Source organism: Chelonoidis abingdonii, chromosome 5 (assembly GCF_003597395.2).
Source record: "Chelonoidis abingdonii isolate Lonesome George chromosome 5, CheloAbing_2.0, whole genome shotgun sequence".
Lineage (NCBI taxonomy): Eukaryota > Metazoa > Chordata > Testudines > Testudinidae > Chelonoidis > Chelonoidis abingdonii.
This window is the reverse complement of record NC_133773.1, coordinates 29,273,917-29,291,934: the sequence shown is the minus strand read 5'-3', so window position 1 is coordinate 29,291,934 and position 18,018 is coordinate 29,273,917. Positions and strand designations below refer to the sequence as shown.

At 42.6% G+C, this 18,018-nt stretch overlaps 1 protein-coding gene and 1 long non-coding RNA gene across 4 annotated transcripts in view; one reads left to right on the top strand and one right to left on the bottom strand.

The window, feature by feature from the left end:
• Window positions 1-744: 744 nt before the first annotated feature.
• Window positions 745-1,733, bottom strand: LOC142046874 (uncharacterized). The gene is made up of 2 exons (XR_012655931.1): window positions 1,686-1,733; window positions 745-896 (listed from the first exon to the last, which is right to left on the bottom strand). It is a non-coding gene; the product is annotated as an uncharacterized LOC142046874 (long non-coding RNA).
• Window positions 1,734-1,744: 11 nt separating this feature from the next.
• The window catches only part of AP1AR (adaptor related protein complex 1 associated regulatory protein), a 33,443-nt gene continuing 17,169 nt past the window's right edge, over window positions 1,745-18,018 (top strand). Inside the window, exons 1-4 of one of the 3 annotated variants that reach the window (XM_032769713.2) lie at window positions 1,745-2,033; window positions 11,328-11,376; window positions 12,864-12,890; window positions 16,493-16,518. In XM_032769713.2, coding sequence (XP_032625604.1) covers window positions 1,957-2,033; window positions 11,328-11,376; window positions 12,864-12,890; window positions 16,493-16,518 — 179 coding nt within the window. In that variant the 5' untranslated portion in view covers window positions 1,745-1,956. Of the gene's footprint in view, window positions 2,034-2,214; window positions 2,247-11,327; window positions 11,377-12,863; window positions 12,891-16,492; window positions 16,519-18,018 lie in introns of those variants that run through there. The other 2 variants (XM_032769715.2, XM_032769714.2) reach the window with 2 other exon arrangements.

The following is an 18,018-nucleotide window of genomic DNA, read 5'->3' as shown; positions in this document are numbered from 1 at the left end:
GCTTCTTAAACATTTTAAAAATCTTATTTACTTTACATACAACAATCATTTAGTTATAGACTTGTAGAAAAAGACCTTCTAAAAATGTTAAAATGTATTCCTGGCACACCAAACCTTAAATTAGAGTGAATAAATGAAGATGCGGCACAGCACTTCTGAAAGGTTGCAGACCCCTGACTTAGAATATGGTGTCAGTGTACTTAAAGGGGCAATGCACATCTCTCTCTCTCTCTCTCCCCCACACACAGGGTGTGTGCCTCTGTCTGCCATGCTATGTCCCTTCCCTGCATTCACTTCCTTTGATTGTGTCATTTGTGGCTTCTCTACACCCTATGTTGGATTCTCATCCAGGTTTGGATCAGGTCTTAGGCAGTGGTCCTGAGCTGAGAAACACGCAACAGGTAAGACTCGTGCTACTAGAGAGACCTTTTCTCCTTCATTTGCCCTCCCCAGTCCACCCCACACAGTTCATCTGCAATTGATTGGCACAGTACAGCTGAGGCTTCATCTTGAAACCCAGGTACTCTCAGGTGAACCCTTTAGAATAGGATTACCAACCACTGGTGATTAGGATGATCCCAAATGTTGTGACCACCCCTTATGTAAGAAACATTCCCTATTTGATGGCTGCTGTCCTATGACCTTTACTCAACGTGGAGTTGCAGCAATGGAACAACGTAAAAGTTCATTCACTGTGTGATTTTGTACTTTGAATAACACATCCAGGGTATGGTCTCTTAAAGATGTGTTTTTCATAGTGGATCTTTATTTCCTTGAAACCTAGGAAGGTCACCTTAGCATCGTTGTCAATTCTCGAAGTTTTAGTGCATCTCCTACAATGTGGCATTTGTGACTCTCCTCTTTTTTTTCATTTCCAAAGGGTTCTTGTTCTTAGCCTCAGAGAGAAAAAGCTTGAAATCATGGGCTCAGCCCAGAGCCACCGCGGGGGTGGGGGAAGCACCTGGGCGGAGGAGAAGGGAAAAAAGGATTTGGCCGACAGGAGAAAAGGCAGGACAGTTTGGGTTTGGGGCTGTGNCAAGTGGGGGAATTTGCCTCAGGCCCCGCAGGGGCCCCCATGAGAGTTTTTGTTGGGTCTTCAACAGCAGGTCCTTTTTCCACTGTAGGTCTTCAGTGGCAGGGGCTTCTTCTGCTCCAGGTCTTTGGCGCCAGTTCAGTAGCGGGGGCTCCTTCTGCTTTGGGTCTCTGGCAGCAGTTCACCAGCAGGTCCTTCACTCGCTCTGGGACTCCCGCTGCCGAAGACCCCAGACCCCATGAATCCTCTGGGCAGCCCTGACTCAGCAAACCAGAAGGAAGGCCAAATTTATTTATTTTTTTTCAGTCTCATGGTGTCGTTAGGCCTTTCTCGTGCCTTTTGGGGACCTGACTCATGATTTGTTGAAGGCTTGGGATAGGTTGGATGTATTCCCGGAGGTTTCCTAACATGACCCAATCTCTAATTAAAGATTCCAGGACACTCCTGGAGAGTTACCAACGCGAGCTCGGGGTGGAAGGAGCCCGAGAGGGTCTCAGGGACAGGGTGGGAGAGCCCTGGGGCAGGGCTCCGGGCCGGTGGAGCGCTGAAGGGGCTGGGTAGGCGCTAGGGGACAGCCTTGCATAGGAGGAGGCGAGGGGCGGAGCAGGTGGGGGCGTAGGGAAGAGGCTCGCCCTACGACGCATGCTCGCACCTGCCACCTCCTCGCGCCGTGGGCCGCATGCGGCAGTCAGCGGCGGGGTGCACCAGGCAGTTGCGGGCCGGGGGAGCGGTAGTTGCGGGGCCATGAGGCTGGTGCAGCGGCGCTTCGGCCGGGCGCTCCTTCCCCCTCCGCAGCGAGCGTAGCAGAGCCGTCCCTTCCCCCTCCGCGGCCATTGATGCCGCTGCCCTTGGGCGGCGGTGGCGCGCGCCGCAGAGGGGCCGTTTGATTCCAGGCCGAGGCCTGGGGCTGCCCCCACTATGCGATGGGGAACTGCTGGGCCCAGTGGTGCTGCGGCCTCTTCTTGCGGAGAGAAGCGGGGCGGATCCAGCGAGGCGGAGGGTAAGGCGGAAGGAGCAGCCCCCTGGGGCGGGGAGGTGTCGGCCCGGGCTGGCTCCGCCCTGCGCCGGGTGGGGAGGGGGCGGATTCGGGCGAGTCCCTGGCGGTTGTTGCCCTGCACTCCGATGGCTGGACACCGGCAGGGCGGAAGGGCCTGGCAGCAGCAAAGGGGGCTGGGCTGGGCTGTTCCCTCCCTGAGATGGGGCCGACCCCCGGGTGAGCCGGGGGCGGGGGTATATGTGCTGCTGGCAGGGTAGGGAGCGGGGCCTGGCACGGGCGGGAGCGGGAGTTGGTCGGGGCTGGCTCGGGAGCGGGCCCGGCGGGGTGTACCTGGGAAGGGTAGATGGAGGCGGCCGCGGGTTGGCGAGGTGCCAGGTGGCGCTGTGGCCTAGAGGAAGCTCTGGTAGGTGACCCCTCCCCCCCATGGCTAGGGCCTCCGGGGTGGACAGAATCCACTGAGTGAAACCATTTCTTATGGCCAGCAGCTGGCTGATCTGTTACGTCTCTGTCATACTGGGGTGCTCAAACTCACCTGACTTGTGCGAGCCTAGGCTCTTGCTTGTTGTAGCTGTTTAGTTCCCCCTAAAGAGGTAATGAGAGAACTTGACAACCACGGTTTTCAGCTTGTGGTCTTTGCAAAACCTTGTGGAAGACTTGAGGGGCTTCTCTACATTTGAAATGCTGCAGCTGTGCTACTGTAGCATGTCATTGTGGATGTTACCCACACGAACGGGAGGGCTTCTCCCATCGGTGTAGGTAATCTACCTGCCCAAGAGGCGATAGGTTGCTAGAATAATTTTTCCATCAACCTAGACCAGTCTACACAGGGACTTAGATCAGCTTAACTATGCCACTCAGGGGTGTATATTCTTTATGCCTTTGAGCAGTGTAGGTTGGTTGATCTCATTTTCTTATGTAAATTTGCCCTAGGACTCTAATGCTACTTAGGAAATTATATTGAAAACTTGCTGCTGGGAGCTGGTGCCTCCTGGTACTTTCACAAGGTAGATCCTTTGTTCTCCAACAGTAATTATGACTCCAGGGATAAAAGTAATCTCTGGTAAAGGTACTTTAGCAGTGTCCAGAGATGGTGTAAACTTAGAATTCTGATGTATAGTTTCCTTGAGCCCGTTTGACTGCACAACTACATTTAGTTTTCAGTAAATTCTTGGAATGCATTGGGAACAGTTGTTTGTTTCAGAAAGTGGAGGAAGTAACTAGGAGGGACAGCCATTTTAGACACAATTCTGACCAGCAGGGAGGAATTGGTGAATCTGAAGATGAAAGTTAGTTTGGGTAGAAGTGATCATGAATTGATAGATTTCATGATTCAAAGGAAGTTAAGGCGAGAGCAGCAAAATAAGGACAGTGCACTTCAAAAAGGCAGATTTTAACAAACTCAAAGACCTGCTAGGTAAGATCTCATTGGAAGAAAATCCCAGGTGATAAAGGAGTTTAGGAGGGCTGTGAGTTTCCCCCGGAAACAGGATTAAAGGCACAACAACTGCAAACTAGCCCAGTGTGAATGAAAGATCCGTATTGGCTTTTTACTATATTTGATATCAGGAGCTCTTTAATGGACTGAAAAATCAAAAAGGAATCTTTTAAGAAGTAGAACTGTGGATGAATTGTGAAGGAGATGTATAAAAGAATAGCACAAGCATCTAGGAACAAAAAAATAAAAAGACCAAGACCCAATAAGGCCTTGTCTACACTGGCAAGTTTCTGTGAAGTAAAGCGGCTTTCTGCAGTGTAACTCCTGAGGTGTACACACCACCAAGCTACTTAGTGCGCAGAAACTCCTCAGTTGCAGCGTAGCAAAAAAACCACCCTGATGAGAATCGTAAGCCTTAAAGTGCAGAGGCTCTAGCTAGGGTGATCAGATGTCCCAATTTTTGGGTCTCTTTCTTATATAGGCTCCTATTACTCCCTACTCGTATCCCCATTTTTCACATTTGCTGTCTGGTCACCCTAGCTCCAGCGCTGTATTGGCAGTGTAAACACATTACAGTGCAGAAAGAAATCAGTTGGCCTCCGGAAGTGTCCCATAATCCCTCAAGGGGCTGCTCTGCTCATTGTTTGAACTTTGCTGCACCAAGCTCCCTTTCTAACAGCCATTGCATGCTGTGCATGCTGCTCTGGGACACAAAGCAAACCATTAATGTGGAATGCTCCTCCTGTTGAACACAGAAGCACGTGTGTGAGAGAGAGCTGGAGAGGGATGCAGGGAGCTGATGTTGGGGTTTTCTCCCTGCCTCAGGACTGGTTGCTTCCTGCCGCTGGCTGAACTTGCAAGATAGCATGCTGACACACTCTCTCCCCCCAAAACACCCTGTCCCTCCTCCCCCGACATACATATATACACACACACCCTTCCTGTCCCACACTGTTCCTTCTCCTCTCCCAGTTGAAAAGCAGCTGGCAATGTAGCAGGAGGCCCATGAAACAATGGCATTGGGAAACCTGTATCATGTGGTGCTGTGCCTGCCCCATGAGACATTGAAAATCCTTCCCAAAGCACCCTGAACCCAGCTGCACAGTGGCAGATAGGTGCCACAATGCACTGCTCTCTTTGTGGTTGCAAGAGCTGCTAATGTGGATGCACTCCACCATCACAAGGAGCCCAGTGTGGACACGCAACAGCCGTTTAATTCCAGCGCTTTAATAAAAGTGGTATAACTTGTTGCGCAGAAACTTGCCAGTGTCAACATACCCTAAGTTATAACTAGCGGGGGACATAAAAGGCAATAAGGAGCTTCTTTGCATACATTAGGAGCAAGAGAAAGACAAGGGAAAGTCTAGGCCCTCCACTTAGGGCCAGAAGAAGACCTAATACAAGATATCAAGAATGCTGAGGTGCTTAATACCTGTTTTGCTTCAGTTTTTTTGAACAGGTTAATGATGAACAGATGCTAAATACAATTAACATTTATGCAAGCCAATAAAGGAAAAAACAGGTTAAAGAATATCTAGGTATGTTAAATGTACTCCAGTTGGTGAGGCCTGGTGAAATTCATATTAGGATACTTACAGAACTAACTGAAGCAATCTCAGAACAATTAGCAATTATCTTTGAGAACTTGTTGAGGATGAGTGAGTTTCCAGAAGACTGGAGAAGGGCAAACCTAACTTTTAAAAGAGGAATAATGAGGACCTGAGTAATTATAGACCAGTCAGGCTAATTTTGGTACCTGGAAAGATACTGGAACAAATTGTTAAACACTCACTTTGTAAGCGCCTAGAGGCTAATAGGGTTATGAAGAATAGCTAGTCATCAAGAACAAGTCATGCCAAACCAACCTAATCTCCTCCTTCAATGGGGTTACTGGCCTAGCGGACAGGGGAAAGAGCAATTATGATATATGTTGATTTTTTTTTTTTTAGCAAGGCTTTTGACACAGTTCCCACATGATGTTCTCATAAGCAAACTAGGGAAAAGAAGTCTAAATGAAATTACTATAAAGTGGGTGCACAGCTGGTTGAAAGACTATACATACTCATAGAGTAGTTATCAATGTTTCACTGTCAAAGTGGGAGGATGTATCTAGTGGGGCTCCTTAGGGGTTAGTCCTGGGTTCAGTACTGTTCAATATTTTCATCAATGACTTGAATAATGGAGGGGAGAGCATGCTTATAAAATTTACAGATGACACCAAGTTTAGAGGCATTACAAGCACTTCAGAGGACAGGTTTAGGATTCAAAATGACCTTGACAAATTGGAGACTTGAAATGAATTAAACCAGGTGAAATTTGGTAAAGACAAGTGCAAAGTGCTATACTAAGGAAGGAAAAATAAAATGCATAACTATGAAATGAATACTGGCTAGGTGATAGTACTGCCAAAAAGGATCCAGAGGGATTGTAGTGGATCACAAATTGAATGAGTCAGCAGTGTGATGCAGTTGTGGAAAAGGCTAATACCATTTTGGGGCACGTTAACAAGTGTTGTATGTTACCCATGAAAGTAATTGTCCCACTGCACTTTGCACTGGTGAGGCCTCAACTGGAGTACTGTGTCCAATTCTGGGTGCTACACTTTAAGAAAGATACGAATAAATTGGAGAGAGTTCAAAGAAGAGTAACAAAAGTGCTAAAGAAACCCTGACCTATGAGGAAAGCTTTTAAAAAGAAAAAAAGAAAAAAACAACAGCCAAACTTGACATGTTTAGTCTTGAGAAAAGAAGACTAAAGGGAGACCTGATAAGTCTTCAGGTGTGTTAAGGGCTGTTATAAAGAGCACAGTAATCATTTGTTTCCATGGCCACCGGAAATAATGGGTTTAATCTGCATTAAGGGAATTTAAATTAGATATTAAGAAAAATGTTCTAACTATAAGAATAGTTGAGGATTGGAACAGGCTTCCAAGGGAGGTTGTGGAATCTCCATCCTTGGATTTTTTTTAAGAACAGGTTGGACATGCATACCTGTGTGCGCACACGCCCCCAAATTCAGTAGCTTTGAACTGACTTGGAGTTTAGCTTGATGAAAAATGAAAACATTTCATGTTTTTATCAACATTCTGAACAACTGCGGCTTTTGGTTGATCAAAAAAATTTCTGCTATGCTTTTATTTAGAAAAAAGTTGATAAATTAGGAAACTGTTCAAATGTGTGTTCTTTTGGGGGGTCTTTATCTGTGATGTAAGCCAAATATGAATCAATTAGCATCTGTAAAAATCTAAACGTAGTCTTTGGGGAAGGTCTTTAATATATTTCTATAGATAGTTAATAAATATTTGACTTCAGTATATACTGAACAAATATTTTGCCCAAAGATTAGAAATAATCACCTCTGCTGATGACCAACATGAAAGCTTTCAGTCTAGAAAGATTTATTTGTTTCCAATAAGTTATGAGCAACTGAGAAAGGGAAAGTTGGACTTTAGAAAGTTGTGAATCTTGTAGATGTTTCCTAGAACTGTGGGATGGAAGAGAGAATATTATGGTATTAGTTGAGAGAGTTTAGAAATTCTGAAGACCTCTGTAGTAAATGCTATGTAAAGTGAATTTTACTGATAAAATTGGCAGAAATCCCTGGTTCCAAACCATATTGTGGATGTATACAGATCCGTACTTATGGGATCTGATGCTGTTCCCACTGAAGGTAATGGTAATCACTTATGGGAGAAAGTTCAGCCTCTCTGAGGAAATTAGTGCTTCACCTTCACTGTTGTATGCGTTGAAGTCTCAAACTATAAAATTGGAGAGATCTCTTGTAAATGCTCAGGCTAAGAATTCTTTACTGTTTACTTTACACTTTAGTGCATTTATATATGAGGCTTGCAAAGCACTTCACAAACACTAATCTAAATTGAATTTATATTTATATGAAATTGCAGAGATTATTTTAAAATTGCTTTTTAGCAAAGTGTCTGCTATATGAATTACTGTAGTAATTGAATTCTCAGTGGGAACAAGAAGAAAGGTTGCCTAAGCTGCCTGCTAAGCTACAGAATTTGGTCTGTTTTAAAATGATAATTTTTAATTGTGTCCTGAAACAAATTTATGTTAATATTGCTCTTCAAATAAAACTTAATGTTTCTGGCCTCCAGTCATATTAAAAAGTAGATCAGGTTTAGTTTGTCCCTGTCCTCAATCATAAGCTTTTTCTCTTTGCTCCCAGAGAGATCACATCATTCATAAAAGGCAGCTGTGGGAAATAAATATAATTGGAGCTCCTGGCATTCTTTTGCTATCATTTCCCTAATAAGATTGAAGCATAAACATTTTTATCACTTAAGTAAAAAACAAAATCAGTTTAATATTTTAATAACTTTCCATATGTCCATGTTCTTGCATATCTAATTTTATTACAAGATTGTAATATAACCCCTCCTCCCCCCATGACTACTTAAACAGGATTGTATTTAGCTTATTTACTCCTTCCATGGAGGTGTAAATGTGAACCCTATATGTCTCTTTTTCCCATACAATATTTTGTCATTCTTCTGTAGATATATCAACTTTAAAGGTTTAATTGGCTAACCTGTAATCAGGGCTGTTGCACCATTTAGGCAAACTAGGCAGCCGCCTAGGGCGCTTAGTGGTAGGGGGGGCCTAAAAGTCCCCTCAGGCGAGGAGGTGGAGTGGAGGTGAGCTGGGTGGGGGGGCACGTGGGGAGGGCTGCCTGCAGTAATGGGGGGGGCGCACAGGGGAACAGCTCCCCTCCCCAGGTTACCTCCACTCTGCCTTCTCCGCTGAGCACACAGCCCAGCTCTTAAATCTCCTCCAGTCAGTGCCGCAAGCCTGGGCTGGGAGAATTAGAGCAGCGCCAGCGTGCTCAGTGGAGGAGGCGGAGCAGAGGTGAGCTGGGGCGGGCTCCCCAGGCAGGGTTAGCTGCCGTGGTGGGGGGAGGAGAGGGTGGAAGTCTGCCCAGGCAGGGTTAGCTGCCGTGGTGTGGGGGGAGGGGGCGAAGTCTCCCCAGGCAGGCGTTAGCTGCATGGCGGGCGGTGGGGGGTGAAGAGTCTCCTGGGCAAACGTAGTCGCGTCGAGGGAGAGGGTTAGAATTCACAGTGGCAAGGAGGGGGTAACTCGCTGCGAGGGGCTCCCCGCGTCGGATGCTGAGTTAGCTGCTTTGCGGGGGGGGGGCGAGGTTAGCTGGGTGGGGGATGCAAGGTGGAAGTTTCGCCTAGGGCGCGAAACTTCCTTGCACCGGCCCTGCCTGTAATGTCAAAAAGGTCATGATTTTGTATGAGCTGCAAGAGGTGGAGAAGTGAAGCAATATTGTAGCCTTCTCCCTTAAAAGTTCTTTCAAGAAAATAATCAAATGTATCAGTATTTAAATATAGAATATCAGAACATAATATACATATGCACATTAATGATGTACTAATGAGACAAATGGTAAGTGGTGATGAAAACAACATTTTCCCCACTCCTTCCTTATTCACTCTAGGCCCTACCCTGAGAGGTGCCCAGTGCCCTCATGTCGTCCATAACCTTAGTGGGATTTCAGGGCACTGAGTTCCTGAAAGGCCCATGCTTATCATTTCTGTACATAAGAGGGAACAACAGAGCCAAGGGACATAAAATGCCTCTTCTGTTGCTTTTTATCCATCCCTTTAGACAATTATTCAGTTTAAAACAGGAGGTATGCATTCTGGAGACCATTTTTAAACATGATGGTATTGTGAGCTGAAAACGAAAGCAACATGGGGAAGCAATGTAAATGGCTTGGGGTTTTTTTGTTTTCTTTTGTTTCTGTTTTTAACCAAAAAAACAATCATTAATTTAAATCTGAGGCTTTTTAAAACTCATTTGGAAATTTGTGCTATTGCAACTTTAGATTAAAACTTAACAACCTTAATAATAATAAATGGATTCATAAATGCAATTTTTAAAATGCCACTATGGGTAGAGTATATTTATTGAATTTTGCAACATTGGTATTGGCAGAAATCAAAATTGAAGATTAAGGCCCCAGTTCTGGGAACACTTCAGGTACATAACTATGCTTATGAATAGTCCCACTGACGTAAGTCGGCCTGCTTGTGTTTAGTGTTAAGCTTGTGCCTGAGTGTGTTTAGCATCAGGGCAAAAACATTATTTTTGTTTAAAAAAAAAACAAAACAAAACTTTTAATGGCATCAAATCTTTTACTTCAAAACAAAATTGCTTCCATGTTAACTATGAAAAGTTATTTAGACTTTAATGTTGAACTTAATGTGAACTTTAAAAAAAAAAAAAACACAGGCTGAAAATTTCAAAAACAGAAGGCTAAAGATAGACATATAAGGATTTTCATAGTCACTGAAGTAACTTTGGACCCATTGATTTCTAACTGCAAACCCCGATGAAGGCATGTAGTCTAAATAATTTGTTTTTCTTCAATATTTTGCCTTCAGTGTAGTCAACATGACAGTTATGTTGCTGATACTTGGCTGAGGAATCTGCTTCTCAAGAGTGGCGTTACATGGTTATGTGGAGTTCTGGGATTCAGCATATTGTCTGTTCTTTCCAACCCATTTACATCAGTCAAGGAACTGGGCTTTATTTGAGCCCTCCTAGACTTGTTACAGTCCACTGGGCTTGCTGTAACGTAGCTGTTTTCTCAAAACTCTGGGAGACCGTTCCATAGCCTGGTACATCTCACCAGTCTGGAAGTTTTCCTAGTGTCAACCTAAATTTTTCTTTCCTTAATTTCACCCTTTCTTTTTTAAATGGGTGGTGTGTGTGCACATGTGCTCTTTCTCTGTGCTACAAAACATTTTGGGAGCTGAACGTCTAGAAAAGCTCCTCTAACAGTGAGTAAGGGCAGTCATGGTTGGGTTACCCTGGAAGTTGTTTCTGGAAAGAACAGTAGTTTTTATTTACGCCTGTGCTAGAATTTATAATGTATAAATACAACCATACCTAAAACAGCAGTGGTCTCCTATTTGAGAGCCAATATTCTGAGGGGTGATAGCCTGAAAATAAAAAAGTCTCGGTTGAAAGTCTTGGATAAACTCCTTATTATGCTCGCCTGACTCCTTAAGATATACTTATGTCAGTCAGTGACTCAAAGAAAGGCTTGGATCTCTGTAGTTGCTATGCGCAACCACCCTCTGCCAAAAATGTCATTTGATTCCCAAATTGTGATCCATGGAGAACTGGCAAGTCAAATGGTGCTGGTTTACTACCTTGTTTCTTGATGCTTTTTTGGATAAATCAGTAATCTTTCTGAAGAAACAAGGGATATAAAAGGTTAGCCCCCTAGCTACATCAGTAAACAGTCAAAGAATGACATTCTACAAGTTGGCATGTGTTACATAGAACACTGCTAGCAGGCATAATGGGTCATACCATGAGCACTGAGTTTTTCAGAGGCTGGCCAGAATGATGTGTCTTGAGGGAAATAGGTAAAATGTACTTAAACTGGTTAACACGTTGAAAAATAGAAATGCACAATGGCAGCAAATGCAAAGCGATCATCATCCTGATACATTACTCCTTCACTGGGAAAGGTGTTTATTCTTTTTACACCTTCCTTCCAATTTGAAAAAAACATTTTTACATCCTCAGACAAGTATTTTTCACACTCCAGCTTGTCTCCTCTGTAATATAATGCATCAGTTAATATAACTCTATTAATAGTTGACAATAATAAATTAGCTTAAGCCTAAACATTAAAATGAATTCACAATGGCTTTTGAAGTATTTTGCTCCTGAGCTGCTTCTAATTTTGCGATTAAAATGGTAGTCGTGTAAGTATCAGACCTGACTTCATTCTGTCATAAATAACTTTTTAAAAATATTTTGAGAAGTTATTTGAACTCTAGAACTACTAACCTGCCATGAAATTATGGGTTTGTTTTCTAGATCAAAATATTTTAGGACATGTTCAACTGGAGAACACTTCACTATTGAGGTAAGTACTTTTTTCCCCTAAGCCTTGAAACCTTTTTTTAAAAGTTGCACCCCCACCAGACTTTCTGGCACTTGTCATTGTTTGCATAAAATGGAACCTCTTAACAGTATATCAAACTAAAGCACTAAGTGAATTATGAAATAGTAATTGTCGTGCCGCTTCTCTTGATCAAGTAAAAAGACTTAGGCATGTCAGTATTCTAAACTGTAATGCATATAGGAATCAAAGTATTGGTTTTCTGTGCCCTACCCAGCAGCAGATGAGACAGAAGCAAAAATTCTCAAGTCCTGTCTATACTACAGCTTCTACTACTTCTGTGCCTTATAGGAATTCCTGTGGGCTGTGCTGCTCACCGATGCTTGTAGATTGACTCTACTATAGATGTAGGAAGCAGCACTGGATGGCTTCTGTTTGTTTTATTTTGATCTTTGTGATAGGTCAACCTACTGCAGTGGCTTGTGCAACTTAAAAGGCTGCATATATTTTGGATTCATCCTTCTGTGCTTAGATGCCTTTATAAAGCATCCTAATGTTTTCATTGACTTTTACTCCCTGATATGCAAAGTTGTCATCGTGCTTAGAATCCTCGTTTCTGTTTCAAGTAACTAATTATTCCGCCTGAATTTATTGTTGTATATCTCCAAAGTGGAAAGGATAAATTGAGGTCTCTCTGTGGAAGAGGTATATCTATGCTGCAGCTTTCCAGGAGGCAGATTCGGGGATGGGACACTGGGACCGTTTTAGGAGGTTAGGATCCATAGCTAGAAGAGAGAGTTTTCCATCTTTTGCTTAGGAAAGCTTGTGTTTATTTCTTCAGAGATGTCAGTGGTGCCTAGAGCTTTTGTATAGGCAATTTATTTGTTTTTTATAAGTTAATTAATTTTGCCCTATGAATACTTTTCAGAAAACACGTCATGAATTTTATTTATTTTAATATTTTAGTGTTTTAGAGAGCTTTCAATACAGCTTTTGGCTTTGGTGCACTTTTACACTAATATACAGTACTTCTGTGTCTCTAGTGCCTGTAACTGATAGTTTTACGGCTCTTATTCATATCAGAATACATGAGCTTGAGACAATTCATCAGTCGTTAACTAATAAAACCATAAATTACCCTCCCAGCAGAGTTGCTCGGGGCACTGTATAATACCAAATGCAATGAAATGCAACAAAACTCTTAATTCTAACTCTTACCCTCTTAATTATTACATTCTGTGTAGAAGAAAACAACTTACAAGCTATGTTTGTAGGGAAGCTGGTCACACTCCAAAAGCAATAGTTCTTCACAAAGTAGAAGATTTGATAATTGAATAGTCTTGTCTTCAGCTTTAATTAGAGCGGCGTTTCCACAAAATATGCCTAATAGGTAAACGTTGTAATTATGCTGATTTTTATTTATGTTCATTGAAGTGTGGTGTTTGTATCGCAATGACTGCTTGTCAGTAACCTTGTATACTCTGTGTTTGTGTTTTGTTTTTTCTTTGCAGTTTGAGAATCTAGTGGAAAGTGATGAGGTAAGTACTTGGGTTTCACAGTACAGCACTCAGTAATTCAACACACTTTCATACTTGTAAAAAAATTTATTTGTAGTCCCAAGATCCACATCTTGCTAACCCTTCTGGCTGCAGCTAACTTCTGCATTGGTCTCTTCATAGAGGAGTTGCTGATATTTCTTTGACACTATCAGAGCTTGATTTTCTTCCTCTAGGATAGTAGTAAATAATATTTCTCTGGTTACGGGGGATGGAGAGAAGTGGGACTGCAAAGGGAAGTGCAGGATTATTATAATGGTACTTGTGGAAAAAAAATTATACCTGATGATAAAGATTCAGTGTGTGGGGGTATCCTACATAAGAGTAGGAATACTTGGCTAACTGTAATCTTTTGGTAAAACACAAACATTCCCCATATCAGTTGAGTAATGGCAGTACAGCATGCTTTTATACAGAGAATCTGAGTTTGGCACCTGAACTATTATAAGCGCTAACTTGAACTGGTAGAAGCACTGGAGTTAGTGTCTTTAGCTCCATCTAGGAATGTGTGTGTTGGGGTTACTCTTTGGTAATGCCCGACTTCATTTCTGAAGCCTAACACAAGGAAGTAGTTCACTCATGCTACAGGGAGTTGCTTTCAGTCCATCCTTCACTGCAACTTAAAGTTTTTAAAGGAAAGTAGTAAAGGGGGGATTTCTGTGTACAGAAGCCTCTTTTCCCAACTCCCTGACAACACCAAAAAAAAAAAAAAAAAAAAAAAGACAAACCAAATACCATTCAGAAGGTACAGTTAGAACTTCTCAGGGACCTGGAGGCAGTTGGACTCTGTCCACATGACCCATAATGCATTCAAAGACATGCTGTCACCTGGCACAAGAGTAAAATTACTGCACATAGGGTATACATACTAGACTTGCTCTGACAGTTTTTGCTATCTAAGAATGAACTTTGTTTAAATGTTGGTACTGCAAAATTTAAACAGTGACCCTTACTGGTCTCCCTTTTGCACCTTCAATAAACAGGATTGGCATCCTTTGTGGTTCCAATATCTGTACATAAGCAGTAATCTACGAGGTGTGGGTTTATAATGGATACCAGCACAGTTCAAGTATGCTGAGGCACTAGGTCAAAAGTGGCATTTTCAACCATCTGTGAAGAGCAGCAGTCACAGAACTATTTGCATAGGAGTGTCCTTGCACAACAGCTTTAAAAAACTTTCTCAAAAAGAAATAAATGATGGCACGGGTCAGTCGCTAGTTTCTCCTGAACAGTTCATCAATATCCTCAAATGGAAAATGGACTGCTTCTGGCATAACTTAGTGATTTTCTTGTCAAGTTTTTTTTAGAAAAAATTATAGATCTTTCTAAAGTTAATCTAATAGGTTCTTAATGGCCTCTTGAAGGCTAGTAGCCCTAGAACTTGGGAAAACTTGTACACCATTTTGTCTGGAGCAAATCTCTCTCCTGGGATACTATAGTGGTTCGTTTCACTGCCCAGCCTCAGTAAAGGGGTTATGGTGGAGAAACAGCAAAGGAAAAAGCCAAAACAAGAAAATTTGCTTCTGACGTAATTCTTCCCTGGCAGAAATCTGCGCCTTTCAGTGACTGAGGGCAAGTCTACACTTAAAATTTCAGCTGCGCTGCTGCATTGCTTTAGCAAAGAGCTTCTCTCGTCAACATAGTTAATCCACTTCTGTGAAAGGCAGTAGCTATATTGATGTAAGAAGCTCTCCCGTTGACATAGCACTGTCTACGCTGGAGGTTAGGTCAATATAACTGCGTCACTCAGGAGTGTGGATTTTTCACCCCCTGAACGACTTAGTTATCCAAGTTAAGTTTATAGTGTAGACCAGTGATCCCCAAACTCTAACAAGCTGTGAACCCCTTTCACTAAAATGTCAAGTCTCACGAACCCCCTCCTAAAAATGAATATTTCCAGGGATTTTCTCCTTTACCTGAGTATAATTTATAAAACAGTGATCTTGGAAATATAAAAAAAAATTTTATGACATGTTTATTGCACACTATTTATTTATAATTACAGTGTTTTTATTACATTATGAAAATGGCAACATTCTGCCAAGATCTCACTTTCATAGTTTATATCGCTCTGAATCAGCCTGTCATAAGACAAGGCTCTTATGCTTCATCAAGGAGAATCAGATGTGAAACAACATGAAGTTATTTAAGACGCCAACTCAGAGTTCCTCCTACACAAGCATTCAGGTCTTGAGCAGTCCAGGCAAACAATGCATGTTACAACAAAGCTTAAACTTGTTCTTCATAATTTTAAAAACAATACTAGCTGCCTATTTAATTTTAAAAATAGCAAAAAATGTCCACCTCCCTTTCCATTTCTTATAAGGAGTCTTGAAGTTTAAATCTTCTCAGTTGACAGATATGCTTGCTTTGATCTGCTTAGCTCTTGGAAGTCCAGGGGCTCTGGACTGCTGGACCTGTGCTGCCCAGAGTCCCTAGGGACAGCTCTGTCTGCCATTAAGGAATTTTTTTCCTGAGAACCTCCTGTAACATTTCACGATCCCCAGTTTGGGAACCACTGGTGTAGAGTGACCTGAAACAAAGACCCAGGTTGCATAGGTCGCCTCCTCCCAGGCTAACATAGAATGAGGTAAACACATCACTGATCTGGTTAGTAAAGAGTAGAAGATTCACCCAGTGGTACTGTATCTGAGCCAGACCAGAATATGAAAACATGAAAGTTGCACACTGTGGGAATGCCAATTCAAGTTTTATGCAGTTCTCTCACTCTGCCTGTGCATAAATTGGCTCAAATGACAAGCCATTCAAAAGGATCAAAATAGGCCTCACAACTTCACTTCCAACAAGCACATGCTGATAATGATGGACAATATGTTGCCAAGTCATGTCAAGAAACGCAGAGGTCCCTAGGTCCAAAACGCTTCAGAGGGAACCTAATATATTTTTCACATGGGCGGAAAAACACCTTTTTCCAGCAAGAGTGCTTCACATCTAGGAGAAGTGTGATGTAAGGGGAGACTAGCTAAGTGGACAGACTAGGAAGAGTGGCATCTTCACCATGAGGTCTTCAGGAATCTGAAGTTTTTCAGGCAGCAGCCATGGAGCTCTCTTCATCCATGGACAGTACCAAAGTTGCCCAGGTTCTACTCCTAGATAAAGCGCAAAGGGTGGTGATAAGTTGCGCTATTTAACAAATGGCCCGTCAGCCTGCTCTGTATGTTCCATGTAGTTCTAGCATGTTGCTGGCTATCATGTGCAGGGGAGAAGCCTGATCCTTCAGGCTCTTTAATGGCCAAAACAAGCTGGAGACCATAAGAGAAAACCTGCCTTGTGGTCTACCTATACAAGAAAGACCCTCCTTTCTCGGGGTGCCAGCATTCTATCACAATGCAGACAAGCTGAGACTAGCTGCCTGTTACTTAGAAAGGTGAAGATGGAAAAAGAGGATGCTTGTAGCTCATTCTGTTGGATCTCTAATTACACATGGGTGTTGCTTCTGATCTTAAAACTTTTGTCTGTGGAAGTTTGGTGGTATTTTAATAAATGTAGATTGGTTAGTTTGTACATTTAGATGTAGATAATGGATTATCTTAATTACATTGATTGTATTTATAAATTAACAGGGAGAAAGCCCAGGAAGCAGTCATAGGTAAGACATTGTTTCAAGAGCTGCTTTTTTTTTTTTTACTAGAGCTTTTTTTACTAGCTTATGTCCTCTTCCATCATGTTAGTCAAGTTACATTTGACCAGCAAAATTCATGCTGACTTTTCACTTAACTGATGCCTGAAAATTCTAATGCCAGACAGTTACCCAACTTCAGTGGATAACTGTGCACTTACAAGATATTAATATTTGTAGTGATAATTTATTTTAATATAGTTTAAAATACTTTTTAATGGAGTTTAGTCAACAGTAAATCCATAATCTTTTTAACCCACCTGATTTTTATATTTATTTCTGAAATGATGAACCCACACCTTAAATCTATTAGTTTTGCAAAGCTTACCTTTATGTGGCATTCACAACCACTTGGATCTGACTAACGCATCAAATAGCACCACAACCACAGGGGGATGTTCTTCTCCACTGCCTTTGGGGCACATACGTAGACTGTTTGGTGAGAATGATAGGAAGCAAGCTGCAGTGATCCTGAAGGGGCAAGGATGGAGGGTCCCAGACCTGGGGCTGCGGTCCCGGCCCAAACATCTTCACGGCAATTTTTCTTAGACCCGCAAGCCCAAATCAACTCACCTGGGTCAGCCACAGCTGTGCCATGGGTCTTTTATCCCTGAGTAGTGTACCTGTAGAGTGCTCTGTGCAGTTGTGGCAGCCTGTGGCTTCAGTATTGAATCTAGCACCCCAGACTCCGCAGTCAGTCACTGGAGTTTGCCTGCTATCAGACCCTTACTGCACAGCCTGCGGGGGAGGAAAAGCCAGAGGGGGAATGCAATGGAGGAAGATCATCCCCGGAAGGAGGTCCAGGCCCAGGTCTGACCAAGGTAATTCAGGACCTTAGGTAGCTTTCCCAAGACTGATCTTCCCCTTCTCCATTCTTGTGAGTGGGGGCCAAGAATACAATAAGGATGATGGTAGAGAGGTCCTGGTTTCATGCAGATGAGGAGGCAGGGATAGAGGTCGTGGACTGGTTCTGGAGGTGAGGAGAGGGAAAGGTCCCAGTTTCTGGGTGGGGTGGGGGATCCCTATTGCTCTGACATACACTTCTGTGAATCTAAAATTCACCACAAGCATTCACAGTGCTAGGCTAGACATCCCCTCCCCCCAACTGTATTTAGCTTTACACCTTTGGTGCTAGTGGCTGATTCAAGCAACATCCTTAATTTTTTTTTGTAAACACCCCTAAAAATCTCAAAGCAGGTTGGCATCTGAATCAAGAGAAGGACTTCAAGTAAATCAGTATAAAGCAACAATTTTTTTCAGTAGTCTAGAACAGAAAAATCTTAAATATCTTGAAGTATCCTTCTAAATTTTAAAGGTTTCTACTTCTTTAAAAGGCTACGGCACTTGCCTTTTTGTTTTCCTCACAGGTATTCAACTTTGTTCACAATGTAGATATTTTCTTAAAGTATATTTCAGTGATTATGCATAAAAATATTTTTAAACTCAATTGCATGTTAATAAATTAATTGA